The sequence below is a fragment of the Lygodium microphyllum genome, chromosome 3 (assembly GCF_053477565.2).
Source record: "Lygodium microphyllum isolate KBCC chromosome 3, Lygodium_microphyllum_v1.1.10, whole genome shotgun sequence".
In the NCBI taxonomy this organism is placed as follows: domain Eukaryota; kingdom Viridiplantae; phylum Streptophyta; class Polypodiopsida; order Schizaeales; family Lygodiaceae; genus Lygodium; species Lygodium microphyllum.
The window spans coordinates 154,636,141-154,660,500 of record NC_141137.1 but is presented as its reverse complement, the minus strand read 5'-3'; the positions used below and the strand labels follow the sequence as shown (position 1 = coordinate 154,660,500).

Genomic DNA, 24,360 nt, shown 5'->3' with positions numbered 1-24,360 from the left:
TACCATTTCCTTTGAACTCACGTGGTATCTTACATATTCTGTAAAGTGGACTCCCCGGGGTCACCACCTTCTCCTCAACTCCTCTTGGTACACACATCCACCTTCAGAATGGCCTAGTTTGCTACCTTCAAGCTCTCAATAGTCTTCTACCTTCAGAAGAGCACCTCCACCATCTTATTTTGCTACATTCAGCCTCTCAAAAGCTTCAAATGGATGTGAAGTCTATCTTTTTGAATGGCATTGTAAAGAAGGAGATTTGTGTCTCTCCTATTTTTCTTGTGCAAGGAAAGGAGGACTATATTTATAGGTTTCGAAAGGTCCTTTATGGCCTAAAGCAAGCTCCTCAAGCTTGGTACCAAAGGCTTCCATCAATCAAATCATGACCCCAACCTTTATTATAAGGTTGAGGATGACATGTGAGTACTTCTCATCTTGTATCTAGATGACTTGATTATCACAAGAAGTGACTCATCTGAGGTGGATCAAACTTGGAAGATCTTGCAACAAGAGTTCAACGTGATGAAACTTGGGATCCTACACTTCTTCCTTGTCTTGGAAATCTATCAGTTGGTACAAGGCCTCTTCATGTCCCAACACAAGTACATCTCCAAATTACTTTTGGAGTTTGGTATGGCTGAGTGTTGACCTATTTCTTGCCCCATGGACCTAGAGTCCAAGTTTTTGGCTATCTCGTTATCTAGTTTATTCACACTTGGCTAGACTTTTCCTTTCCGGTGGCATTGTTGTCTTCTTTTATGAAGACTCCTACACAAACTCACTAGAGAGCCACTGCACGTTCTACACTATTTACAAGCAACGGGATCATGTACAGTGAGGGGGCCACTCTTTCTGGATGGAGTGACTCATATTGAGCAGGTAATGTGGATTCGCGACAACGATTCACTACAAGTTATGCTTTCTTCCTTGGATCGAGAGCTATCTAGCAGTACGAAGCAGCCTACCATAGCACTTTCTTCTACAAAAGCAAAGTACCATGCCCTTTGTTCTACAACTATGGAGACAATTTGGCTTCGTTATATGGAGGCAGAGATTGGCTTTCCACAGATAGGACCCACTCAATTGCGCATGGATAACCAAAGTGCCTTAGCTCTAGCAAAGAACCATGTGTTTCATGCTCGCACAAAGCACATAGAGATTCAAAATCATTATGGACAGAAGTAGATTGTGGATTCCGAGTTAGTGGTGGCCTACTATCCCACAGTAGGAGAACAATGCAACATATCTATTCACAAAGCCTTTGCCCAAGGCTTCTCTACTTCATCACATGAGATTGTTAGGTCTTCAAACACCCCCAAGATCTGAGAGGGGATATTAGCCTACCTTATTTAGCTATCTATATGTAATCTCCTAGTTGTGAGCCCTAGTCAATGTCTGACAGGAACATAGGAGCTCTGGTTGTGCCTTCATTCATTTTACATAGCCTGTGGTGCCTACTAAATGTTGTCCAAGCCCAGACTATTGTGATTATTCCCAAGATTTGTCACATCGTCAATTTCACTGCATTAAATGCAATCGGCCAGATTTGGCAAGTCGGACTAGTCAGCAATCGGTCATTTTTTTGCTTCTTCTACTATTTATAGCAATTGAAAGGTCAAAAAAAAGAAAAAAAAAGATAAGTCCGTTGTGATTCTATCCACCTTCATAGATCCTGATAGACCACTAGGCAGCCGATAAGCACCCTTTTGTCTGATGCCTTGGTCTCTCTAAGGGGGTGATCACTTGGGCTCCCTTGGTATGATAAACATCGCCTTGTAGTCTTGGTAGGTCACTCCGCAGCTTCGACATGCATCCTTTGTCGGATGTCTTGGCTGCTTTGGGGTGGAACCCCTTGGGAAAAAAAGAAAAATTGGGCTTGAGCTATCTTGACTACCCTTTCCTGACTCCAATTTTGAGCCTGAGAGAGAGCATTGAGCTTAAAATACATTATAACTTAACTAGCTCTTATAAAAGGGTCAAAACTCAAAATTACCATATTCTTTTAAAAAATGTAATAGAGAGTATCTGTTGTAAAAAATTACACGGCACAGCGAACAAAATCTAAGAAAGAGATAGGGAGTACACAACAGATAAGAGGAGAATAAAAAAATCTTTAGCTCCAAACAACCGATACAAAGACGACTCTGTCTACAAGAGCACTTCCACTGTGAAGCTTACACGGCGATCTAGACAAAAGATAGGTGAAGAGCTTAAGACTAGCTGGAGCAACTCTGACTAGGTGAAAGATAGATGATGGATGGCTGTGAAGGGGTTTAGCTTTTATAGCTCGCGAAGGCGGTTAGGTCAGCTTAACTGACCTAACCATATGAGCCTCCACTAGTCAACCAGGAAATATTCCCTTTACCGAGACAGGGGCCGCTTCTGCGGCCCTTGGACCCCAAAATAGGGGCCCCTGATAACTCCCTTACCCCGCAACTCAATGCAATGTGCCTCGAGTTGCTACCAGCTTAACTACTCCGTCTAACCCAAAGATTAGACCCACAACGGTCACCTTTTTGCCATCCGGTCACATAGACCTCATCTGACATACAAGTCAGGACTCAACCAATATCCGAGCTCATATATGGCTTCTCCTTATAATGGGGGTAACTTTGAGCACCATGGATCATTGGTGGCACCTTATGAGGGTGGGGTGTTGAGCATATCTAATATCTGTCCCATAAGCCAAACCCTTATCTGGGGGAACCCATCCATCTATAAATAGACACACTACCCACCACTCAATCAATCTCTTTTTCATAGATTGTTGGTGTTGCGCTAAAAATGCATTAGCTTTACTTAAACAGCCCCAAAACATGCTTAATTAATGAAGAAACCTAGTTTATTTAAAAGAAACTCAATCCTAGAGAGTTTATGTGTCCCATAAGCACAAACCCACTTGGGAGGGCCCAAACTTTCTAGAAATATGTATGCAGCTCTCCACTCAGCCCTCAATCTCATTTTTGCAAATTTTAGGTGTTTTAGTTTGCTGGCACACCCCGTTCGCAAAGGACATCTCAGCCGAAGCTGTCCATTGCTATCTCCATCAGTTGGCACCTAATTTCCAGCCCTCTTCATGCAGTTGGGAGCTGATTCCAGCCAAGCAACTGCTATTCTTGTGCAAATCTGCTGCCGTATAGCATGCCACGTCATCACAGCCCTGCATTTGCTTCCTACAAGCTGTCACCCAGCTACTGCAGGTGTTGACTGACAGTTTTCTCTCTCCTCCAGCAATCTCTAGCTCCTATAGGCTATTGCCAAGCTGTTCTACCTGTGTTTGGCAGTTTTCTCTCTCCTGCAGGCTGTCTTGCCTGCGTTTTTAGTCTTTCTCTCTCTTGTATGTTGCGTTTTTTGTATTTCTCTCTCTTGCAAAGGCTATCCTGCCTACGTTTTTAGCCTTTCTCTCTCTTGCAGGCTGTCTTGCCTGTGTTTTTAGTATTCTCTCACCTACTGCCTACGTTTTTAGTCTTTCTCTCTCCTCACTGTTGTCTACATCAGATCTAACTTCTCACTACTGCGTTTATTAGTGTTCGACATCCGGAGGCTGCCTTGCTGCGATTCAAGATCCATTGAGAGTCCGACACACTCTCCAGCTCATTACCCCTACCGTGATCCTTGAGATACAGGAGTTCGAGGTACAATATTCATTCGCTGCATAGTGTGTTTGTTGCATGAGCATCATATATTCAGTAGTCATCACTTCATTCGTTCATTGTGTTCATTGTCTCTTAGTTACCCTAACCCAAACTGTGTTTTTTTATCAATCTATGCTTTAGTGTACGGTTTCTATTTATGTTTCTATGTTAGGGTGTATTTCTTTACATGGTATCAGAGCTTGGTTCTCTCTGAGAAACCTAGGCCTTTGATCTGAAAGCTCTACATAAGAAGCAAGAACAACAGTAGGTTCAAATGACTTTGAATACAACAACACCGATTCAGTCTCCAGAACTAACTATGCCAAGAACCGAGCAAGAGTGGGCCGATCAGCTTGCTCCGCAAAGTTCTGACGTAATGGAAGACACTTCTAATTACATGGAAGAAAAGCTAGGCAAGATGACCTCTAAAGAATACAAACCAATCATAGTTTATAGATGAAAGAAGATTAAGGAGCTTGATTGAAGGATTGCCCTTCAAGAAAAGCTTTTAAATGAAGATATGCATGAATTTCTCTCTTCATATCTTCCACGTAAATCTAATGATGTTATAGGGCTGTCGAGACCTCCATTAGGAAAGGGTCTCCCCTCTTGGAGAACAAGACCTGGAGTATGTTCCTTACTTTCATCCTCTTTCGTCCACTCCCGTGTAAAGTACTTTAGATTTGTCTTTTGTTCCTTCTTCTTTTACCTCTTCTGCTTTGCAATATTCTAGTAGAGATCATGTGGAAGAAAGAGTCCAGCCTGTTGACTACGGAAAAGGTTCTCTTAAGGACCAATTCTTATATTTTAACACACGTCGTGGGGATTATAAGAAAAAGCCAGATACCTCATCTTCTAACCTTCCTTCTTTTCTATCTACTTCACAAAATCAGAATGAATTTGGTGTTCCTGTTTCTTCATTGCATAGTGCATCATCATCTTCACATTTTCATTTCCAATCATTAAATGATAAAAATGAACAAAACACATCTACACCTCACACACCACATTTTCAAAACCCACCACATTCTTCCGCTACTTCTCCACTTCCATTCACACCATTTACATTTCCATTTCAAACACCTCATGTCGCACCACACATCACACCGAGGGTTATGAAAACATAGGCACATCCTTTAGGACCTCATCCTTCCCTTAGCCGGGTGGTATTCCATCTACTTCACACACATTTTCAGGATCATTGCAGCCTGGGTATCCCCCCCAATCTCTCCCGAGTGTGAATCAATTAACTCCACAGTTAGCCTCCATGGGTTTACCTAGTGGACCTTTTGGTCATACTGCTGTGTCCCAGCCTCACTTTCGACAGGGCTTCCGTGTCCCAATGCCTCCACCTACATCGGCACCTTATGGAAACATTCATGTTCCAGTACCTCCGCCTCAATCGGCACTCATTGGACACTCACAGCCTACTTCTGCCTACCCACCTCTACCCCCTCCTTCTACCTATCAGACATATCCACCTCCACCATCTTATCCCCCACATCCACCTTACCCCACCGACACGACACCTCATGGTTCTAACTCATCTTCTACCAAGCATGCATTTAATGACAAGACTCGTTTTAACGGGTCAAACTTTACCACTTGGTCGAACTTGATGAGACATGTCCTTGACTCCCAGAACCTATGGGATCTTGTGCAAGGGTTGGAACCCCAACCCAATCCCGCACTTTTCCCATACGAGGTTGTCTGCTCATGGAAGGCTAGGAATGCCTCCACTATTGTCGAGCTGATGCAAGGATTATTACCTGAGTTTCATTCTCAGCTTCGGCATTTGACTTAGTGTCTGAGCAGCACTTGACCGACTGTTATGCGGCTCGGGATAGGACCCGTCATATCAATCTTGACCATGAGCTCCAGCTTTTCAAAATCACTGATGACTTGAAAGTCAAGTTGGTTGAGTATTGGCATCTTCTCGCTGAATACTCCACCATGGGGACTCGCAAGTCCTCTGACGATCAGATCACATTATTCTTATATAAACTCCCCAGGAAATATTTCAATTTTATGGAAGGTATAGTTTCAAAGCCTACCATGCCTACATTCTATGAATTTGAGTGTCATCTGTTGCATTATGCACGGTTGTTCGATCAGTTTCATATGAATTCCTCTTCAGAGGGGGCTCTTGTTGCTCATTCTTAGAAAGAGCAACAAGGGAACGGAAAACAAAATCAAACCTCCACTCAAAATCAAAATCAAAATCAAAATCAAAAGAAAAAGAAAAAGCAAAATCAATCCAAGGAATCACAAGGAACATCCCAATCTCTCAAACCTGGGTAGCAGAATGTACCTTTAAAAAATAGGTATTGTCAACATTGTCAAAAGGCTTGCCATTTTAACCACAAGTGTCGATCAAAGACAAGAGGCACAGCACCAAAATCTAAGTCACACACCCCCGCCCCTCAATTGGGGCAAACCCCAACAAGGGAGATAGAGTGATCGCAAGGGACATTAGAGGTCAGACTCATACTGCCACCGCTCAGCCATCTCAGTCGACAGCATTCTCAACTCCAGATGGCTTGTCTGACTGGCCTGCAGAGGCCCACATCGTCTCCATGGAGACATCCGATGCGAGTCTCATCCATATCTGTGAGTTACCTCTTGAAGAGGTTACCATAGAGGCCCACTCGTCACAGCTGAGCACTTCAACTCCTATTTGGATTGTAGACAGCTGAGCACTTCAACTCCTGTTTGGATTGTGGACAGTGGAGCTACACATCATATGACTCTTATAGCGGACATTTTCCGTTTCCGAGCCCCTATAGCCGGACGGGTCCGCATAGTAAACAACTCCTTGGTCAAGATTCATGCTCAAGGTTGCGTCAGCTTTGTCGCGGACAAGAATCCGGATCTGGCTTCATTAGACAATGTATATCATGTCCCTCAGCTTGGGGTGAACTTGTTATTTGTTCAACAGCTTTCCCGGTTGGGGCGAGCAGTCTTCTTTACAACAACCACAGTTAAGGTCCTTGACTCTCATACTGGTTTAGTGATTGCTCGCGGTGAGGCGCAGCCTAATGGCCTATACCACATGACACATCATCTAACCAAGCCAATAGTTGAGGGCTCTGTGTTCCATAGCTTCCAGGACTTAGCTACATCTCGAGAGCCTACAAACAATGAGCACCTTTGGCATTTTTGCTTAGGGCATCTTGGTTATGACTCTCTTTATGAGTTGTCACGCCGTGAGCTGGCTAAGGGCCTTCCACGCCTAAAGCTAGCTCAAGATGTCTGTAAGGCATGTCAGCTCAGGAAGCAGCACCATATCCCGTTCCCTCAACAAGCCTCACATCGTGCTGAGGCCCCTCTTAGATTGATTCAAGTTGATCTTTGTGGGCCGATATCCACTGCCACCTTGAATGGCACGTTGTACTTCTTTTTTGATAGTGGATGTTCATTCCAAATACATGTGGGTGTACTTTCACAAGCATAAGTCAAATGCTTTCACATATTTTTCTACTTGGATGCTGTTGGTTCATAACCAAACTGGTCGTCGTGTCGCTTGCATGAGGAATGATAGCGGTGGTGAGTTCATCTCCCACAAGTTTTCTGAGTTGCTATAGAAGCATGGCACCTTACACCAGCTTGTCTCTATCAACTCCCCTTCCTAGAATGGAGTCGTAGAGCGTAGGAACCGGACAGTCATGGAGATGGCATGCTCTATATTGTTTGCAGCAGCGCTTCCTAAGCACCTTTGGGTCGAGGCTGTTAACACTTCGATGTACATCCTCAACCGGTATCCGACTACGGCTCTTTCTCAAAAGACCCTATATGAGGCATTTTTTGGCTCTCGGCCTATTATTTTCCACTTCAGAGTCTTCGGGTGTCATGCGTACACACACACACGCCTGATGACAAGATAGGCAAGCTCACTCCTTGAGCTTATCTCCTTATTTTTTGTGGGATATTTCCTTGAAGCGAAAGCCTATCGTTTGTTTGATCCTCGGACAAACAAGGTGATCGTTAGGCAGGATGTTGTCTTTAACGGAATATCGTGCAGTCCTCTGCACAGGACTCCAATCCGATTCCTTCTTCCACAACATCAGAGATCCTGCCTACTGAGCCTGGTCTACTTCCCATTCCTGACATTTCCACAAATTCTTCCGCTCCCAAGCCCCCTCTGCGAGACTCGTTACCTCGCTGGTACCAGCAGACCATGCGGGATTCGGGGATCCTACCACTGGATTCCACTTCGGAGGGATCTAGAAGATCTGCTCGGCTTACTCCTCAAGCATCATTTGCGTCGTTGTTTACAACTGATTATATAGTGCATTCTAAGCCAGATACATGGCAAGAGGGTCTTCAGCACCCTCAATGGCTAGAGGCCATGGAGAAGGTGCTAGAGAGTATTGACCGAAATGAGACTTGGACATGTCAAAAGATGACGTACCAGCGAGACAATAGAGTTTGCGAGGAGAAACACGGATTGAACTCGGTAAACATGGAGAAGAAAAGAGAAGAGAGAAGAAACTCTGATGAATGAAATGATGAAGTTCTGAATCATGGAGTGAATGTGATACAAGGGAACAAGGGTGACGTAGCACAAGGAAGATGATGAAGCCAGCTATGAACCACGAACCGCAATGTCCTCCTGAAGGGGTGTGAGGGTAGTGGAGAGGCTGGAGAGGAGGTGATGGACTCAATGAATCAACTGTAAGGAATGAATGAGAGTGGCCTACAAATAGGCACAGTCAATCTAGAATGGCGCCCCTTTTTGGGGCTACAAACCCTAAATGCAAAACGCAAAAACGCAAAAAACGCAAACTATGAGTGAAGGGTGAAGGGTTTCTCAACACCCCCTCTTAGGCCCAAAAAGGGAAATAAGAGAACAGTGAGGTGGAGATGCAATGCTACATGCTAAAGAATGCTCATGCAGCAGGTGCCACTTGGACAGTGTCCCTCGTGGGAAATTTGTTCACTTGCCCAAGAGCCCTAGTACAAAGATGATGAAAACATGCAATGCATAGGAGGAATATCAAACTTTGTGTGATGCCAAGAACCATAAGGATATGCCCGTACTCGATCTCGGGAGGTGGCTCCATACCTACTAAGTGACCGAGGCAAGAAGAGAAGATCCACCCTGTAATCTGAGAATACCACTTGAAAGGAGACCTTTGAAGATAGTCAAGAGGCTGGATGAGCTGTAAAACCCGAAACTCAACCTCGAGAGAGAAGCCACTGGCTCCGTGATTCCATGCTGGAAGGAATACGAAGGCCTAGCCACCAAGTCGCTGTTGAAGATCCAAGGGTGCCGATCTACGTAGATCCTCTAGATCTAGGGTATGTGTAGAGGAAATGGCTACTCAAAGGAGAGCCACTCCTCGAAAGTAAAAGGTGGTGGTATGTGAAGAACTTCATGGCAAATAGGGTTCCTTTCTGAATCTAAAGAAGTAGTAGGAGCCCCCTCTGAAGTCGAAGAACTAGAAGTCCCCCTCATAAGGGTGAAGTAAGAAAATCCCCCTCTGAATCCCAGTCTGAGAGAGAAAGGGAATCCAACCACTCATGGCTCATGGACTGCGAAGCATCTAATGACGAAGGAAGTGCCGCTGGTCATGCTGAAGAAGGTATCAGGGGCTCAGAAGAAGCCGGAAAGCAACTAGAAGTGGCCTCTCAAACCTAAGTTAAAGAGGGTGGGGAAGAAGAAGGCTTAGAATGAACCAAGGGTGGGGAACAATAGCGGGCTCTCGAGAGAGTGGGCTGTGGAGGAGATGTGGGCCGTGGAAGCAATTGTACCCGGAAGTGGGTGGGGAAAAACCTCCACGCAGTGGGGTGGTCTCCAGGAGGGCTTATCGCCTCATAAGGTCTTAGAGCCTCCGTGTGGTTGAAAGGACTTAGTGCGCGTTGGGTGCGGCTTATTGCCTTGAGCATAATACTTCAATAGCCGATGCAGAATGATCTCTGTGGCCCAAAAAGGAGAGGTGGCACAAGGAACACCCAGTAGAAGGGCAATCTATCGGGGGAGATGCCATGGTGTCAGTGTGGTAAACTTGATAAGGGAGGGTGGGAGGGAGAAGAAGGATATCTCCCAATGGGCAACAGAAATGATAGAGAAATAAAATGTTGATGCCGAACCCGCCACCGGTCTTTATCTTCTCTGATGAGAAGAAGAGAGAAAGACTAAAAACGCAAATGAAACCAGCAACAACAGTCAGTACGCTGAAATCAGCTCCGAGTAGTGTGTGGTAGGCTGGAAACAGGCGCCACACTCTTGTAGACAGCAATGGCCATCTTGGACCGCGTGTCCGGGGTGTGGGCATCAAGCTGAAATACCTAAAATCTGCAAAACGAGATCGTTTTCTAAATGGAGAGTGATAAGCAACAGTCGCTCTGCTACAAACAACTGCAAACTGCGGATGGAAGGCTGGAAACAGGCGCCAAACTGTAGATGACAGCAAGGGACAGCTGAGACTGCGATGTCCTCCGCGAAAGGGGTGTGGGCAGCAAGCTGAAAATGCCTAAAACCTGCAAAAACGAGATATTGATGCAGTGGAAGAAGAGAAGTGGATGCCACCCGCCACTGGTCTTTGCCTTCACTCGAGTGGAGGATCTTTGCCGCTATTTGAGTAGATCCGGCTCTAATATCATGTCAAAAGATGACGTACCAGCGAGACAGTAGGGTTTGTGGGGAGGAACACAGAGTGGACTGGGCAAACATGGAGAAGAGAAGAGAAGAGAGAAGAAACTCTGATGAATGGAATGATGAAGTTCTAAATCATGGAATGAATGTGATACAAGGGAACAAGGGTGCTGTAGCACAAGGAAGATGATGAAGACAACTACGAACCACAAACCGCAATGTCCTCCTGAAGGGGTGTGAGGGTAGTGGAGAGGCTGGAGAGAAGAGGTGACGGACTGAATGAATCAGCCATAAGGAATGAATAAGAAAGTGGCCTATAAATAGGCACAGTCAGTCTAGGATGGCGCCTCTTTTTGTGGTTGCAAATCCTAAACCCAAAACGCAGAAATGCAAAAACGCAAACTACGAGTGAAGGGTGAAGGGTTTCTCAATAGGACATCGGTGGATCGTCCGAGCCACAAGAAAGTCATCGGAACAAAGTGGATATTTAGAACCAAGCTAAAAGCCAAATGGGACTTTAGACAAGTACAAGACTCTCCTTGTAATGCAAGGGTTTCGACACAAGCATGGCATTGATTATGAAGAGACCTTTGCCCCTACTGCACGGTTGACTTCCTTTCGATTACTACTCGCGCTAGCCCCTCACGACAGTTGGCCGATACATCAAATGGATGTCAAGAGTGCCTTCCTGAACAATTACTTAAGGAGGAAGTCTATATGAAACAGCCATTGAGCTTTCCTTCAAGGAACCCTAGGGATAAGGTATTCCACTTGTATAAAGCTCTTTATGGGTTGAAGCAAGCGCCGCGGTCTTGGTTCCATAGGATAGATGAGTTATTGCATACTCACGTATACCATTCTATCCCTTATGACCCGAACTTATATGCTCGATCTACTGCAGAGGGGGTTAGCTATGTCCTACTATACGTTGATGACTTACTCATCACAAACTCAAATTCTACTGCCATAGCAGAAATCAAGGCTAAGCTTAAAGCTACATTTGAGATGATAGACCTTGGTTTGTTGTCCTATTTCTTGGGGATGGATGTAGTTCGTTCTGGAGACTATATTTTTGTGTCACAACAAAAGTACGCACTTCACCTCGTGGACCAGTACACTCCAGATCAGACACGGTCAGTGGCCACGCCTCTAGATCCTACTGTCCACTTGTCGAAGAATACCCTAAGACAGACCTTCCATGAACATACCCATCGTTTTCTTATAGGAAAACTTCTTTGGTTAATTCGCACTAGGCCTGATTTAGCTTACTCAGTTAGCATACTCAATCAATATTTCACAGCACCTAGAATGTCACATTGGATTGCATGTCTTTGTGTGTTGCGTTATTTGTGGTATACTTATTCTTATGGCCTGACGTATGGTTCTCGTTTATGTTTGCAGGGGTTCACTGTATCTGATTGGGTAGGAGATCCTGACACCCAGCGTTCCCATGGTGGCTACCTCTTTACCTAGGGCACGGCTCCCATTTCTTGGTCCAGCCATAAGCAGGTGACGGAGGCGACTTCCACGACCGAGACTAAGTATCAAGCTCTCTTCGATGGCACCACCGGCACTTCACTTTCCATGTGACTCTCCCACAGTTGTCTACTGCGACAACCAGAGTGCCATTGCCCTTGCAGGCAATCCGATCATCACACCACGAACACGGCATGTGGGAGTCCACTTCCACTTTTCCAGAGAGCAGGTTGAGCTAGGCACTATTCGCCTAGAGTTTGTGCCATCATTAGATAATTTTGTAGATATATCTTGACCGCCCCAGTCAACCTGCTGGTTCTTCAATACCTGCTACCCAAGATTCGGCTTGGACATACCCTCCCCTACTTCTTTAGCTTGACGGGGAGAGAGTGCTTCCTTCTTGCTTTCCCTTTCAGTTTGAGAGGGGGCGGCTTCTACTCTTGATAGAGATAGTTATGATACTTATAGTTTTTTTTAGACATTACATTGATTTATTCTTTTGTATTGTATTATGGACATTTGTAACTTTATCCGCAGTGTCAGGATGACATGATTGTAAAAGGACACTTATACAAGTGAACAATTCCCCTGTGAGGGCATTGTCCCAATGGCACCGTTGCATAGCATATTGCATGAGCATGATATCTTGCATCTCCCTTTGCATTACCCCATGCATTGGCATTCTGCTCATGTAAGCGTGCATCTGTGCGCATTTATCCCTTTTCGGTCATTTGGAGTGGTCAACTCTCAGATCCACTATATTCGTGGCATTGCACATGGCAGTCTTTCCCAGCTTGCTTACTTGCTTTGCTTATCTTGCTTGCTTGACATATTTGCTATACACCCACCTTCGCCATTTTCTTCGTCACCGACACCCAATAATGGTAGGGATAGTATGCATGTCATGTGAAGGTCTTGGATCCAAGTCCTGACCATACCTTATCACTCTCCCATTTGGAGCATGAATACTCAATAGAACGAAAACTAATTTGAAACCCTCCCTTAATGCTTAATCTATCAAACCTAAAAAGCTCTTTTTTTTTTTTTAAACAAAACAAACGAAAAAAGAAAAAAGTCCACAGTTGATTCCATCCGCCTTTGTAGGGCTTGGTAGGCCACTGGGCAGCCGACGTGCAACCTTTGTCTGATGCCTTGTCCTCTTTGGGGTGAGCACTTGGGCTCCCTTGGTAAGATAACCATCGCCTCTGTAGTCTTAATAAGCCACTGGGCAGCCGACTTACACCCTTTGTCCAATGCTTTGGCTACTTTGGGATGGAACGCCTTGGGGTAAAAGAGAAACAAAGCAGGGGCTTGGCTGGCCTCTTTTCTTGTGGCACCGTTGTTGGGCCTGAGAGAGGGTGTTGCGTTAAAAATTCATTAGCTTTACTTAAACAGCCTCAAAACATGCTTAATTAATGAAGAAACCTAGTTTATTTAAAAGAAACGCGATCCTAGAGAGTTTCTGTGTCCCATAAGCACAAACCCACTTGGGAGGGCCCAAACTTTCTATAAATATGTATGTTGCCTTCCATTCAGCCCTCAATCTCGTTTTTGCAGATTTCAGATGTTTTAGCTTGCTACCCACATCCCATTCGCGGAAAACATCTCAGCCGAAGCTGTCAATTGTTGTCTCCATCAGTTGGCGTCTGATTTTCAGCCCTCTTTACGCAATTTGAAGCTGATTCCAACCAAGCGACTGTTGTTCTTGTGCAGACCTGCTACCGTACAGCCTATCACCACATCACAGCCCTACATTTGCTTCCTACAGGCTGTCGCCCAGCTACTGCAGGTATTGACTCGCAGTTTTCTCTCTCCTCCAACAAAGTCGACAGCTGTTATGCTTGTGTTTGGTAGTTCTCTCTCTCCTGCAAGCTGTCTTCCCTGCATTTTTAGTCTTTTTCTCTCCTGCAAGCTGTCTTGCTTGCGTTTTTAGTCTCTCTCTCTCCTGCAATTTACATTCCTAGTCTTTCTCTCACCTTACTGTTGTCTGCATCAGATCCAACTTCTCACTGCTACGTTTGCTGGTGTTCGACATTCGGAGGCTGCCTTGCTGCAATTCGAGATCCTTTCAGAGTACAACACACTCTCCAACTCATTATCCCTACCTTGATCCTTGAGATACAAGAGTTCGAGGTACAGTATTCATTCACTGCATAGTGTGTTGGCTACATGAGCGTCGTATATTTAGTAGTCATATCACTTCATTCATTCACTGTGTTCATTGTCTCTAAGTTACCCTAACCCTAACTGTGTTCTTTTATCAATTTGTGCTTTGTCGTACGGTTTCTGTTTATGTTTTTGTGTTAGGGTATTTCTTTAGAGTTGGCAACCTATCTCTATTGGTCTTCCAAAGGACATCTTAGTTTGAGTTCCTGCCTACAGCCAAGCAGTTGCTTCCAGCCCCATCATCAGCTATCACGCATCAATTTGCTGCTGTCAAGGCATGTGTTTGCAGCTGGTGTTTGCTGTTGAGTCTTCAAGCCATAGATCCCAGCCATCTCCTACTGCCTGGCAACTGCAGACAGCTATGATTTGCTGCCATGTCACCATCCAACCTGCCTTTGCTGTTCTGCTTCAGCCATCTGACTACCATGTCATCTACAGCACCTACATTAGCTGATTTGCTTGTCATGTGAGCCTGCCACATCATCCAAACTACTGTGTTTTGCTGCTGCAGCAGTCGACTGCATCATCAAGACAGATTTCGGCCTGCTGCACACTGATTGGAAGCTGCCTACCACATTTCGCAGTCTGTTCGAATATGAGACACTCTCCAACTCATACTCTCTACCTTGGTCCTAGAGAAATGAGAGTTTGAGGTTTAATATTCATTTTGCACAGTGTGTTTGCTGCATTGAGCATTGTATTTATTCATTATTCATTCCTCCATCTTCAGTGTTCATTGTCTCTAAGTTTCCCTAACCCTAACTATGTTCTTTATCAGTCTATGCTTTGTCATACAATTGTTTTCGTTATCCATAGATGAGTATTTTCTATACATACTCCAACAACAAAATTATTGACTGCATTGCATGTTAGTTGGATAGATCCAACTATCCGTTGCGGGCATACATGATGCACCATGTATTGGTCAGTAGTTGCAAGGCAACAAGCCCTACCTTCAACCCCATAGCCCTCGATGACTTGTGGAGGCTTGTATTGGCTTCTCCCACTTGTGCTTAGAGCTTACACCTTCATGTTAGCTAATTGCACTTGGATCCCTCCACTTCTCGAGATTGTACCTAACAAGACCATTCATTCATTATTATTTCATTTCATCTTTGAAGCAAACACTTTTTACCCATGTTAGTCCATGCTTTCTATGGCCTCTCCTCTCCATCATGTTCTCACTTATGGAGTTAGATCCGCACATGACTATCATTTTCAACTACATAGAAGTTAGAGACCGGTTAGGAAATGGTTGGAGGACAAAAAACGGCATCATTCTTTGCTACCTCAATATGAGGATTCCACTGCATGTCTAGAATCTAGATCATGCCTGGTGTTAATTGGAGGATTTTTTTTTTAGTATATAGCCAATAAAGGATTATATAAGATGGTGGAAAATAAGAGATGGGTCATAGAGGAAGCTAAAAAATGTGATCATCAAAGGATGGCCATACTAAGTATGGGGACAGATTGCCTCAAATATAAAATTAAATTGTGTAACATCATAAAATTGTGCATAGCCATTTGATTTTGTGCCATGTGATGAGACTTATCCTCAACTTTTCATCACACATCTAGTCACTATACATTTGTGGCATTTATCTCACAAGTCTGACCTTCTATGATACATCAGCATATCACCATGCATGGACCTTGGGAAAACTGCCATCTGCCACCAATTTGCGACTGCAACATCCTCACTTGTTTCCCTTTATGCAACAGACCTGACTTTGGCATATCTAGAGAACTAGGCATGCATTTATATTTGATTCCATTTTGGGCATTCATGATCAGGTTGGTCAGGTTTTGAGTTCATTGTTGTGGCAAGTGGATCCTTTGGAAGATTATTGTTGTGGCAAGTGGAATCTGTGGAATCCACAGGTGTTCTCCTTCAGGAGGAGGCAGGTCCAGCGACAAAGATTACTGACTACATTGCATGTTTGGTTCTTGCATAACTTTGCCGGTTTTAACACTCACTGTTGTAGTTCAACCTTCTGCACGGTTTATCTCTCTGTCAGTAGGCATGTAGCTGCTGTTTTCTGAGACATGCATACAGCTTTTGCATGTTTAGTATACAAGATTTACCACACACACACACACGTGTGTGTGTGTGTGTGTGAGAGACAATGTTACAAACCAGCGATCCAAATCATTATGCAGATAGCATAGACACACACAAACCAATACAGCCAAAAGCATTGCTCAAGAACTTAAATATCTTTTTCATTTTGCACCTGCAGTCAAGTACACCATGCAGCCCAGTTGAGAAATGAAGCTCGTTTTACAAAGCAACACAAATTAATGCAACTGCAGGTTATCTAGTTCTTTTAGGTCAATAAAGTAGGGCACCTGGTGTGCAACCCAGTGACTCCGCTCTCTCATTTCAATTAGAAGGGGAAAAGTAGACGGTGCTTTACGCTCCAGCACACTCTTCTGAGTACCTCGAGCACGTGCTTCTTCATCCCCCAAAGTTACAGTATGCACTCCACCAACCTGAAACATACACATCTTGTTTAAGCTTATTGCTGAAATTGAGGAGTTGCAAATCATGCTTGACATCAAGACTTGGCCCTCATTACAACACACAATGTTTCTTTCTACTTGTGTGACCAAATTCTTCTACTTCAGGACATATACATGCGAATTCTGAGTTACCTCACTTCACGCATAAAAAATGAATCTAAGGACCCTGTAGAAGAATATCTCAAATGCAATGGGTAGCACATTTAGATAACGCAATCTTGTACCAAGAAGATTGAGGCCAAATGTGATGAAAAGTTATCACATGACAGGAGAGGAATTATGAAATATCCGTTCAAACTTTGCAGATTCGGAACTAGGAAAAAGTATGGAAAGCATGAAACTAAGGTTACTTGTTTCACCAGCAAACACAACTAAGACTCTGAATCTAAAGTCTCTCCAGTTAAGTAGCTTCACCAGTAATAAAATTTACAGAACAACATGTTAACAGCTGAAAGGATAAGGCATACAAGGTCACATAATGTCGGGTTCTTGATTATGTTCTCAAGCATTTGACCATGAGCCGTACCAACCAACATGACACCTCTCTCTGCAATTGTTCTGCAAGCCAAGGCCTCTGCTTCAGTTCCAATCTCATCAACTATGACCACTTCAGGCATATGATTCTCCACTGCTTCCACCATCACTTTGTGTTGCATGGAAGGATCTGGAACTTGCATCCTTCGAGCTCCTCCTATAGCTGGGTGTGGGACATCACCATCTCCTCCAATCTCATTGCTTGTGTCCACAATCACCTGAAAATAAGACATTGTCACAAAGCCTTGAAAAGAAAATCCATTACAAAAACAATGATGCTAAAAAGAACATACAACTCGTTTGCGCAACTCATCAGATAGAACTCGAGCTATCTCACGAATCACAGTCGTTTTCCCCACCCCTGGTCTGGAATCAAAATTTTATCAAGTCAAATTTTGATCCAAGTACCCAAAAAGAAAGTGTTAGTCCTGCATGACTTTCATATGCCAAGTACCTTCCAAGAAACAGAATGCTTTGACCAAGATGAAGAAGGTCACGTGCCATATCCACATGCCCAGTTACAGCCCGACCAACTCTGCATGTTAGTCCAACCACAGAGCCCTTTCTGCTACGGATGGCTGAAATTCTGTGTAGAGTCCCCTCAATCCCTGCACGATTGTCACCACCAAACTCTCCCACAGACGCTTGTGCAGCATCAAGATCTTCCCGCGTAATCTGTAAAGAGAACAAATGCAAAGTGCCATTTAGGCCTCTCAACATAAGGACCACATCAATGAAATACTGAAGGTTAATTTAAAAGGGACAAGACAAAAAGGGCTAAATACCTCCTCTGATCCCAAAATTTCTCCAGCCCCATCCCCAAGAAAACGTGCTTCAGGTCGCCTGCCCAAATCCAGGACCACCTGCAATGCATATGGAGGATGAAGCAGTAAAAGAAGCAGCTTTTTTGGTTTAAAAGCTTAAATATTAACTTTGCTCTCCTCTACTGTTCACAAAGTCTGTATTGTAAATTTAAGTGTTCAAACTTCTTTCTAGAATCTAACCAGAAAACTGGAAATACATAGGCACCTATTCATTGTTGCACCGCTCATATTAGCAGTAAGTGCAGGTGTTAAGATTTCAATGCCCAAAAATGTTTTTACTGCTGTCAAAGATCTTGTCTGCAATGCATACACCCATTCCATTTCCATTCATGATCCAGCTGTTAGCCATTGTCATACAGCAAACAGTTTCTTCTCTCTCCTTGTTCAAAACGCACAATCTTGGGCTTGGGGCCTTTAAAAATTATTGCACATGGGCATATGGCTGTCATGCTTGTACACAATGCTTGCAATGTGCAATGGGAGCTCATGTTGTTCATGCTGGAGCATGGCAAAAACTAGTGAGCTCAATTCAGAAAGTTCTCATCTTGGACTTAGAAGTTGATAAGCTAAATGGAGCAACGTGAAACGACCACTGGTGCCAGCATCTACTTACATGAATGTGTTAAGCTACAAAAATTTAGGTCAAAGTAAAATCCTCAATCTTGGCCACCAATATATTGGGCTATTGTACAACGGCCAGCCCCAAATTGAAATGTTTTTAAAACTAAGAAACCAAAACCCAAACAGTTTTGGTAGGACAATTGGCTCAAGGGACAAAAGTGCTTGGCCATTCTTCATCCCTTTTTCTGCCAAATTTCTGCACCAGATTGCTCCAGATGCCATCACTATCAGCCCTCAGCTCCACTCTAGGCTCTCAAGACTACACTAGAGGGAGGCATTGTGCTGCTTCACTGGTAACCTCATTGCTACCTTGGGTGAATGTCCTACTGCTCCAGCACCGATGCTACCCCAAATGCAGTTTTCCAGCCCAGTGATTGCTAAAGACAACACCATCTATGCTGCCCAGACTTGCCTTGCTGCTGCCACATCAGAGGACAGCTGCATTTTTCTCTCCAAGAAACTGCACCACTACTGCTGCAGTTTTCCAGCCCAGTGATTGCTAAAGACAATACCATCTATGCTGCCCAGACTTGCCTTGCTGCTGCCACATCAGAGGACAGCTGCATTTTAATCTCCAAGAAGCTGCACCCCTACTGCTGCCAGAAAACACAACTGTCATGTCACTAGCTCAGCCTGCCTTGTCACCAGCTCAGGCCAAAAGAGCTGTATTATCCTGATTGTACTTGCAGGGCAGCTGATTGGCATCATTATTCATGATATTCTCAGGTCTAACACCCTTTGCTCACAGATTGCTGGATTCAGAATCTGTTTGAGTACAACACACTCCTGCTGATTCACAGCTTCATCAACAACTCGTGAGGTATTAAGAACATTGATTTTTCACAAGGCATACAACCTAACATCTTATGTCCGCTTTCCTCCATCATGGAGAACACGTCACACTTTTCTTCATCATTGGTGGCATCACATCACACAGATCTTCAGTAATCGATAGAAGTGTGATTGGGGAAAATATGCATTGACAATATCCTTCACCTGTGAGGCCCATCTCCCCTCATCTTCATACTCCATCTTTTTTGTCCTAGCTCACAAAGGTGGCCACCACCATTGATAAACCCCAGACATGGCTGCAGAGAGATGGCAGCAGATGCACCTCAATCAAGGCAACCAACTTGCAAGGATGACCACGTCTCAACTGGGCATCCTTCAATCAGTCTTTGGACCCCAACAAACACTCATGGTCTCCTAGCTCCTCTTCCACCTTCAGCATTGACATGATGGTGAGAGGACATGCTTGCAAAGAAACTGTATGGCAAACACAGGGAAAATGCAAAGTGCACAACAACACATAGTACGCTGTCAGTGGAATGCTGAATGAGAGAATATGGATGAAACATCGTACAACCAAGGGGCTTTGAACCTTAGTGTCTCGAGGACAGGGTAGAGGTGCCTAAGAATGTGTCTAGGTGTCCGAATGTGTCATTACTCATTATGGAACTTGATATGCAACAACAATTTGTTGGCAGATTAGTTAGTTCATGTGAGTCTGTGATGGGTTTTGTGGACTCTGCATTTCTTTTCCTGAGAAGATCAGTGGGTGTCAATTTATTTGCACCAGTTTGTGGCCTCCTGATATTTTTTAGCTCACCAACATGATTATTTTATGCATTTTCTGTTAGCCAACTTTATGCTGATCATGGCCTATTTCTAGGGCTGAGCTCCCTCCTCAATCATTCACATCAGCACACTCTTAACATCTACAAGTCCTCTTGGAGAGAGGGAGCCAATGCTAGTCCTAGTGCCCACTCACCTAATGACTCACTGTTGTATCTCTATCTCATGCCTTGGTAAATGGATTTCATTTCCCAAGCATTCTTTTGACTTCTCTCTTTCACAAAGTTCTTCTCTTCTTTGCAGTCTCTCTCTTTTCTCTTGTGTCATGCAATCTATTAACAGCTACAAAACTCTAGAGCTGAAATTGACATCCAAGTTCATAATGGGCTGTTTTTAGATAGAGAGCAAGATTGGTTGCTCATCCAAGCTCACACAAGGAGACACTTTAGCAGTCTAGTCAAAGGTGGGGAGTCCATGGTCATTTATGCACTCCATCATTGGTGACAGGTTAGTCATGTCTGCTACTTCAAAGGCATTGTTGACAGACATATGAACCTACTATGACTACTTACTATTTTTAGGACCTGGTATCTCTCTTTCCTCATATTGTGCAGTCCATTATAGCAAGTTCCCATGCTTCCATCACTACACCCGCTTCTGACACAATCCACTACGCTCAACCATGCAGCAGAGAGAGCAATGCGCAGTCCTCTAGACATAGGGAATGTCAAAGAAGGCACCAAATACAGGTGGATAATAGTGAAGGGAACAAAAGGCAGCCCACAAATATGGATAATGGTCAGGATAGCAGAAACAAAATTTGTCTGCTCATAGAAGGACATACAGTGAAAAAAAACCAAAAAAAACCAAACAAAACAAAATTGTTTACTGATGGAAGGACCTGCAATAGAAAAATGCAAATGTCTGCTGGCCGAAAAAGTCTGTGGGAACATCTCCAAGGTAGTAATAGCAAGCATCATGGACTATTGAACTTTTGTTTGATCCTAGTATGTGAATGTATTATTATTGTTTTAACCATTTTTCATATATTCTATGGTAGTTTGTATTAAACTGTATCATTATTTCAAAATTTCACCCTGTGCCCACTATTTAATGCTCATCACTGTTGATGTATTATTGATTTTATAATCTACAATGATGCCTGAATATAAGTCTAGCCCCTCTTTAAACTATCTCAGTTCACCTTTTCATATCCATGCGTCTTCTGAATGAACTTCAAAGAGAGAGAGGCCTAGAGCTACAAAGGTACCTCTTCTCTTTTGAGAGACTTTACATTTAAAGTTGTCCTATATAAGTTCAGTGCCTCTTAAATCTATCTCACTTCACCTTTTCATATACAAAAACCTTTCACTATATAGGACATTTAAAGTTGTCCTATATAAGTTCAATGCCTCTTAAATCTATCTCACTTCACCTTTACATATACAAAAATCTTGAAAAGTAGACTACAGCAAGTGAGAGAGGTTGACAGCTACAGGGGTACCTCTTCACTTTGTGGTCCACTTCGCATTGGCAATTGTCCATGTGTATGCAACTCCATTGCCCTTTGATTAAAAAGAATTTATATATATGAATAAACCACCTTCTCAATTGAGGTGGCCAAAACACCTAAACCTACTGATATGATCTTGCCTCCATGCTAGCTCCTCAAGCTGAGCAGATATTGTAGACCTAAACAGAGCAAGGCTTCTTTTAAGACTTCATAAACAAGGAGCATTTAGTCATTATATCCTTGCCAAAAATCTAGCCTTCTCTTGTTTTTGACTAGTCCTCTGCAGCACAAACTCAACGAGTTTTTCCAAAAGCCTCTAGTTCATAATCACTACATAATCAATCAGCAAATATGTTTAACAAACCTCCAGTCTCAAGTCAAGCATACCAAAATCCCATAGAGCTTTTTCATAAACATTCAAGTAGTGTTGATTCTAACTCATTGATGATGATATGCCTCACATGAATCCTCTTCACAAAAGGGATGAAATGAAACAAGTCCCTCTCACAAAGTAGCATCAACAAAGGCCATGATTAAGGTTGCTAAGCACCCAAGCGTTAAAATCAGTAAAACATAGCACCTTCCCATTAAAGATAACCACATCAGTCTCTCACCAATTCTACATATGGCTCGGCACATTCCAACACACACCATCTGAGTTAAGAATATCAAATTTGTCATCTACAATCCTTAACATGTCCAAAAAGAATGATTCCCTAGTTGTGCCAATTGGCTCTTGCGATAGTGCCAAATGTCATCATGACCAACCCTTCACACTCATATTTTGATGTTGTCTATGAAAGTACTCACGTCTATGCTCATGTGTGTGCATGCACTCATTCACATATGTGATCTTTGGAGGAGAGTGTGTCTCTGTGTATGCAACCTTGGTAGAGCTCTCGATATCCATCATCCACTCACTCTGTGGCCACTAGGATCAAGTGCAGGGCAATTCCCAGGCCCATCAAGAGCTCCGACATCACTTTTTGCTTACCCGGGGACACCGGGACCTGCTTGATACACAAGCTTTAGAAGAACTAACCCTGCTAATGCTGCCATGCATGGAGGTGTTACTGAGCAAAAAAAACTACAACTGTAATTATATAAGCGTTAGTAACGTTGAGATTAATCATGTGACACTGACAAATTACCTCCAGCAAGTCTGATCTGCGAGGATGCATCAGCAACTTCTCCTGAACATCTTCGGGTAAAACCTGCAAAATACCCCTAACAAAAATTGTCACAATTCAAAAGCTTCTAACAGCTTCTTGTTATGCCTGCTAACTTGTGGTCTTACTTGCCATACATCTCAAAGTCTTGAAAGGTGCCTGAATGTTTGATGTTTCTGCCAATGTGTGAGCACTTGCATTCACAGCAGTTTATGACACACACTATTAGATCTCAACCACTACAGGCAGCAAACAGTATCAATCCCTGCTACCTACACCTTACAAATAATCTTAAAACAGTCAGGCCAGCCTCCTCAAGAGTCCACTTCGAAAGAATAAATTTTGAACATTGGTTCTATGACTATCACACATGAAAGAATAAGTAATTTGACTTAAATCAGAAGAATTGGAATGTCTATTTTCTTATGAGTCTCATTAGAATGTAGGGAACAAAAAGGCCATTTCCCAACATAACTCTACCAGTTATGTTGGAAAAAGTTTGAGGGGGTTCAACCCTTACAGGCTGTTAACTTCCACTACTCAAGTACCATAATTATGAGATTTAACAGTAGCAAACTCTTCCCACTGAATTTGAAGCTACATAATAAAGAATGATGTAAGCTTCTAGATGCAGCACGTAGCAATCAGTATACATCCTAATGGCATGTTTGGTGTGTGCTGCACCATGAAAAGCCAAAAATCCTGGAAATGTGTGACGTGCCGACAGTTGTGGAAAAAGAGCCCACTACAATTTTCACAAGGATTCAGTTAAACCACCTGTAGCAGTGCATCCAGATCATCACAAACTATAATGGCGCCATCCCGAGCAGCACAGCCCTCTGAGGAGAGCTCACTTTGACTGTTGTATACGGAATCTACATCATTCATGGAGGACCCTGCAAGTTGTGCCTCATTTCCAGCTGAGCAGGACACTTTCAAATCACGGTGCAAAGCCGCAGCTGACAACGAACTGCTCGGAGGCGTCCTCAAAGATCCACTATCAGAATTCAAAAGGAAGAAGCTTAATCTGTTTCTGAGGGTGCTACTGTGGGGGGAAGTGCGGAGAGGAATGTGGACGCGGTCCGGGCGAATTCTTGCGAGCTCGGGGCAGAAGGATGGTGCAGCCTCAAGGCGGAGGGCTCCGAGGGCATGCATTCTGCCACAAAGACGTTTCCAATTGGCCAAGAAGCCTTCCAATTTGGCCAAAGGGCACACTGAAGAAGGGGATGGGGCGGCTCTTGCAGGAGCAGAGGAGATTCTTAGGACTGTGGTAGCTATGGCTCCAAGCCCATTCGTCAGAGAAGATAGAAAATGCGAATAGACGTGACCAGGAAGGTCACGGCACGGCAAATGGGTGGGCGCTCAAAGGAGGCAGTGATCGTTATGATGAAGAGAAGAACAAGGAAGCTAATCGAGAGAATATTCCACGACGCGCTGGCGGACGGGATATTCCCTGGTGATAAAATGTGGTTACAAAGCTTGCAACTAAATATCGTGAATAAGGGAGACAAAGAGAAGGCGAAAGTGATTTTTCTTTTTTGGAGGGATTATAAATGGTATCTTGTTTCATAGGTTGAAAAAAAAAAATTGGAAGAAATGTTAAAATGTGTTGCAAAAAAGGTTAACAAGATTGGTGATTACATCGGGTTTTCCCTCGAAGCTCAACCCTTGGCTAGCGCTTAATAACTCATGGCTAATAGTTGTTTATATGGCCAATAATGACTGA

At 43.7% G+C, this 24,360-nt stretch overlaps 1 protein-coding gene across 2 annotated transcripts in view; it reads right to left on the bottom strand.

The window, feature by feature from the left end:
• Nucleotides 1-24,011, bottom strand: part of LOC148039063 (P-loop containing nucleoside triphosphate hydrolases superfamily protein) — a 30,464-nt gene extending 6,453 nt beyond the window's left edge. The window contains exons 1-7 of one of the 2 annotated variants that reach the window (XM_087674949.1): nucleotides 23,412-24,011; nucleotides 22,617-22,679; nucleotides 17,718-17,795; nucleotides 17,387-17,607; nucleotides 17,226-17,298; nucleotides 16,866-17,150; nucleotides 16,225-16,368 (exon numbers count right to left, since the gene is read on the bottom strand). In XM_087674949.1, the coding sequence (XP_087531075.1) occupies nucleotides 16,225-16,368; nucleotides 16,866-17,150; nucleotides 17,226-17,298; nucleotides 17,387-17,607; nucleotides 17,718-17,795; nucleotides 22,617-22,679; nucleotides 23,412-23,789 (1,242 nt within the window). In that variant the 5' untranslated portion in view covers nucleotides 23,790-24,011. Of the gene's footprint in view, nucleotides 1-16,224; nucleotides 16,369-16,865; nucleotides 17,151-17,225; nucleotides 17,299-17,386; nucleotides 17,608-17,717; nucleotides 17,796-21,456; nucleotides 21,622-22,616; nucleotides 22,680-23,411 lie in introns of those variants that run through there. The other variant, XM_087674950.1, reaches the window with a different exon arrangement.
• Between the last annotated feature and the right edge of the window lie 349 nt (nucleotides 24,012-24,360).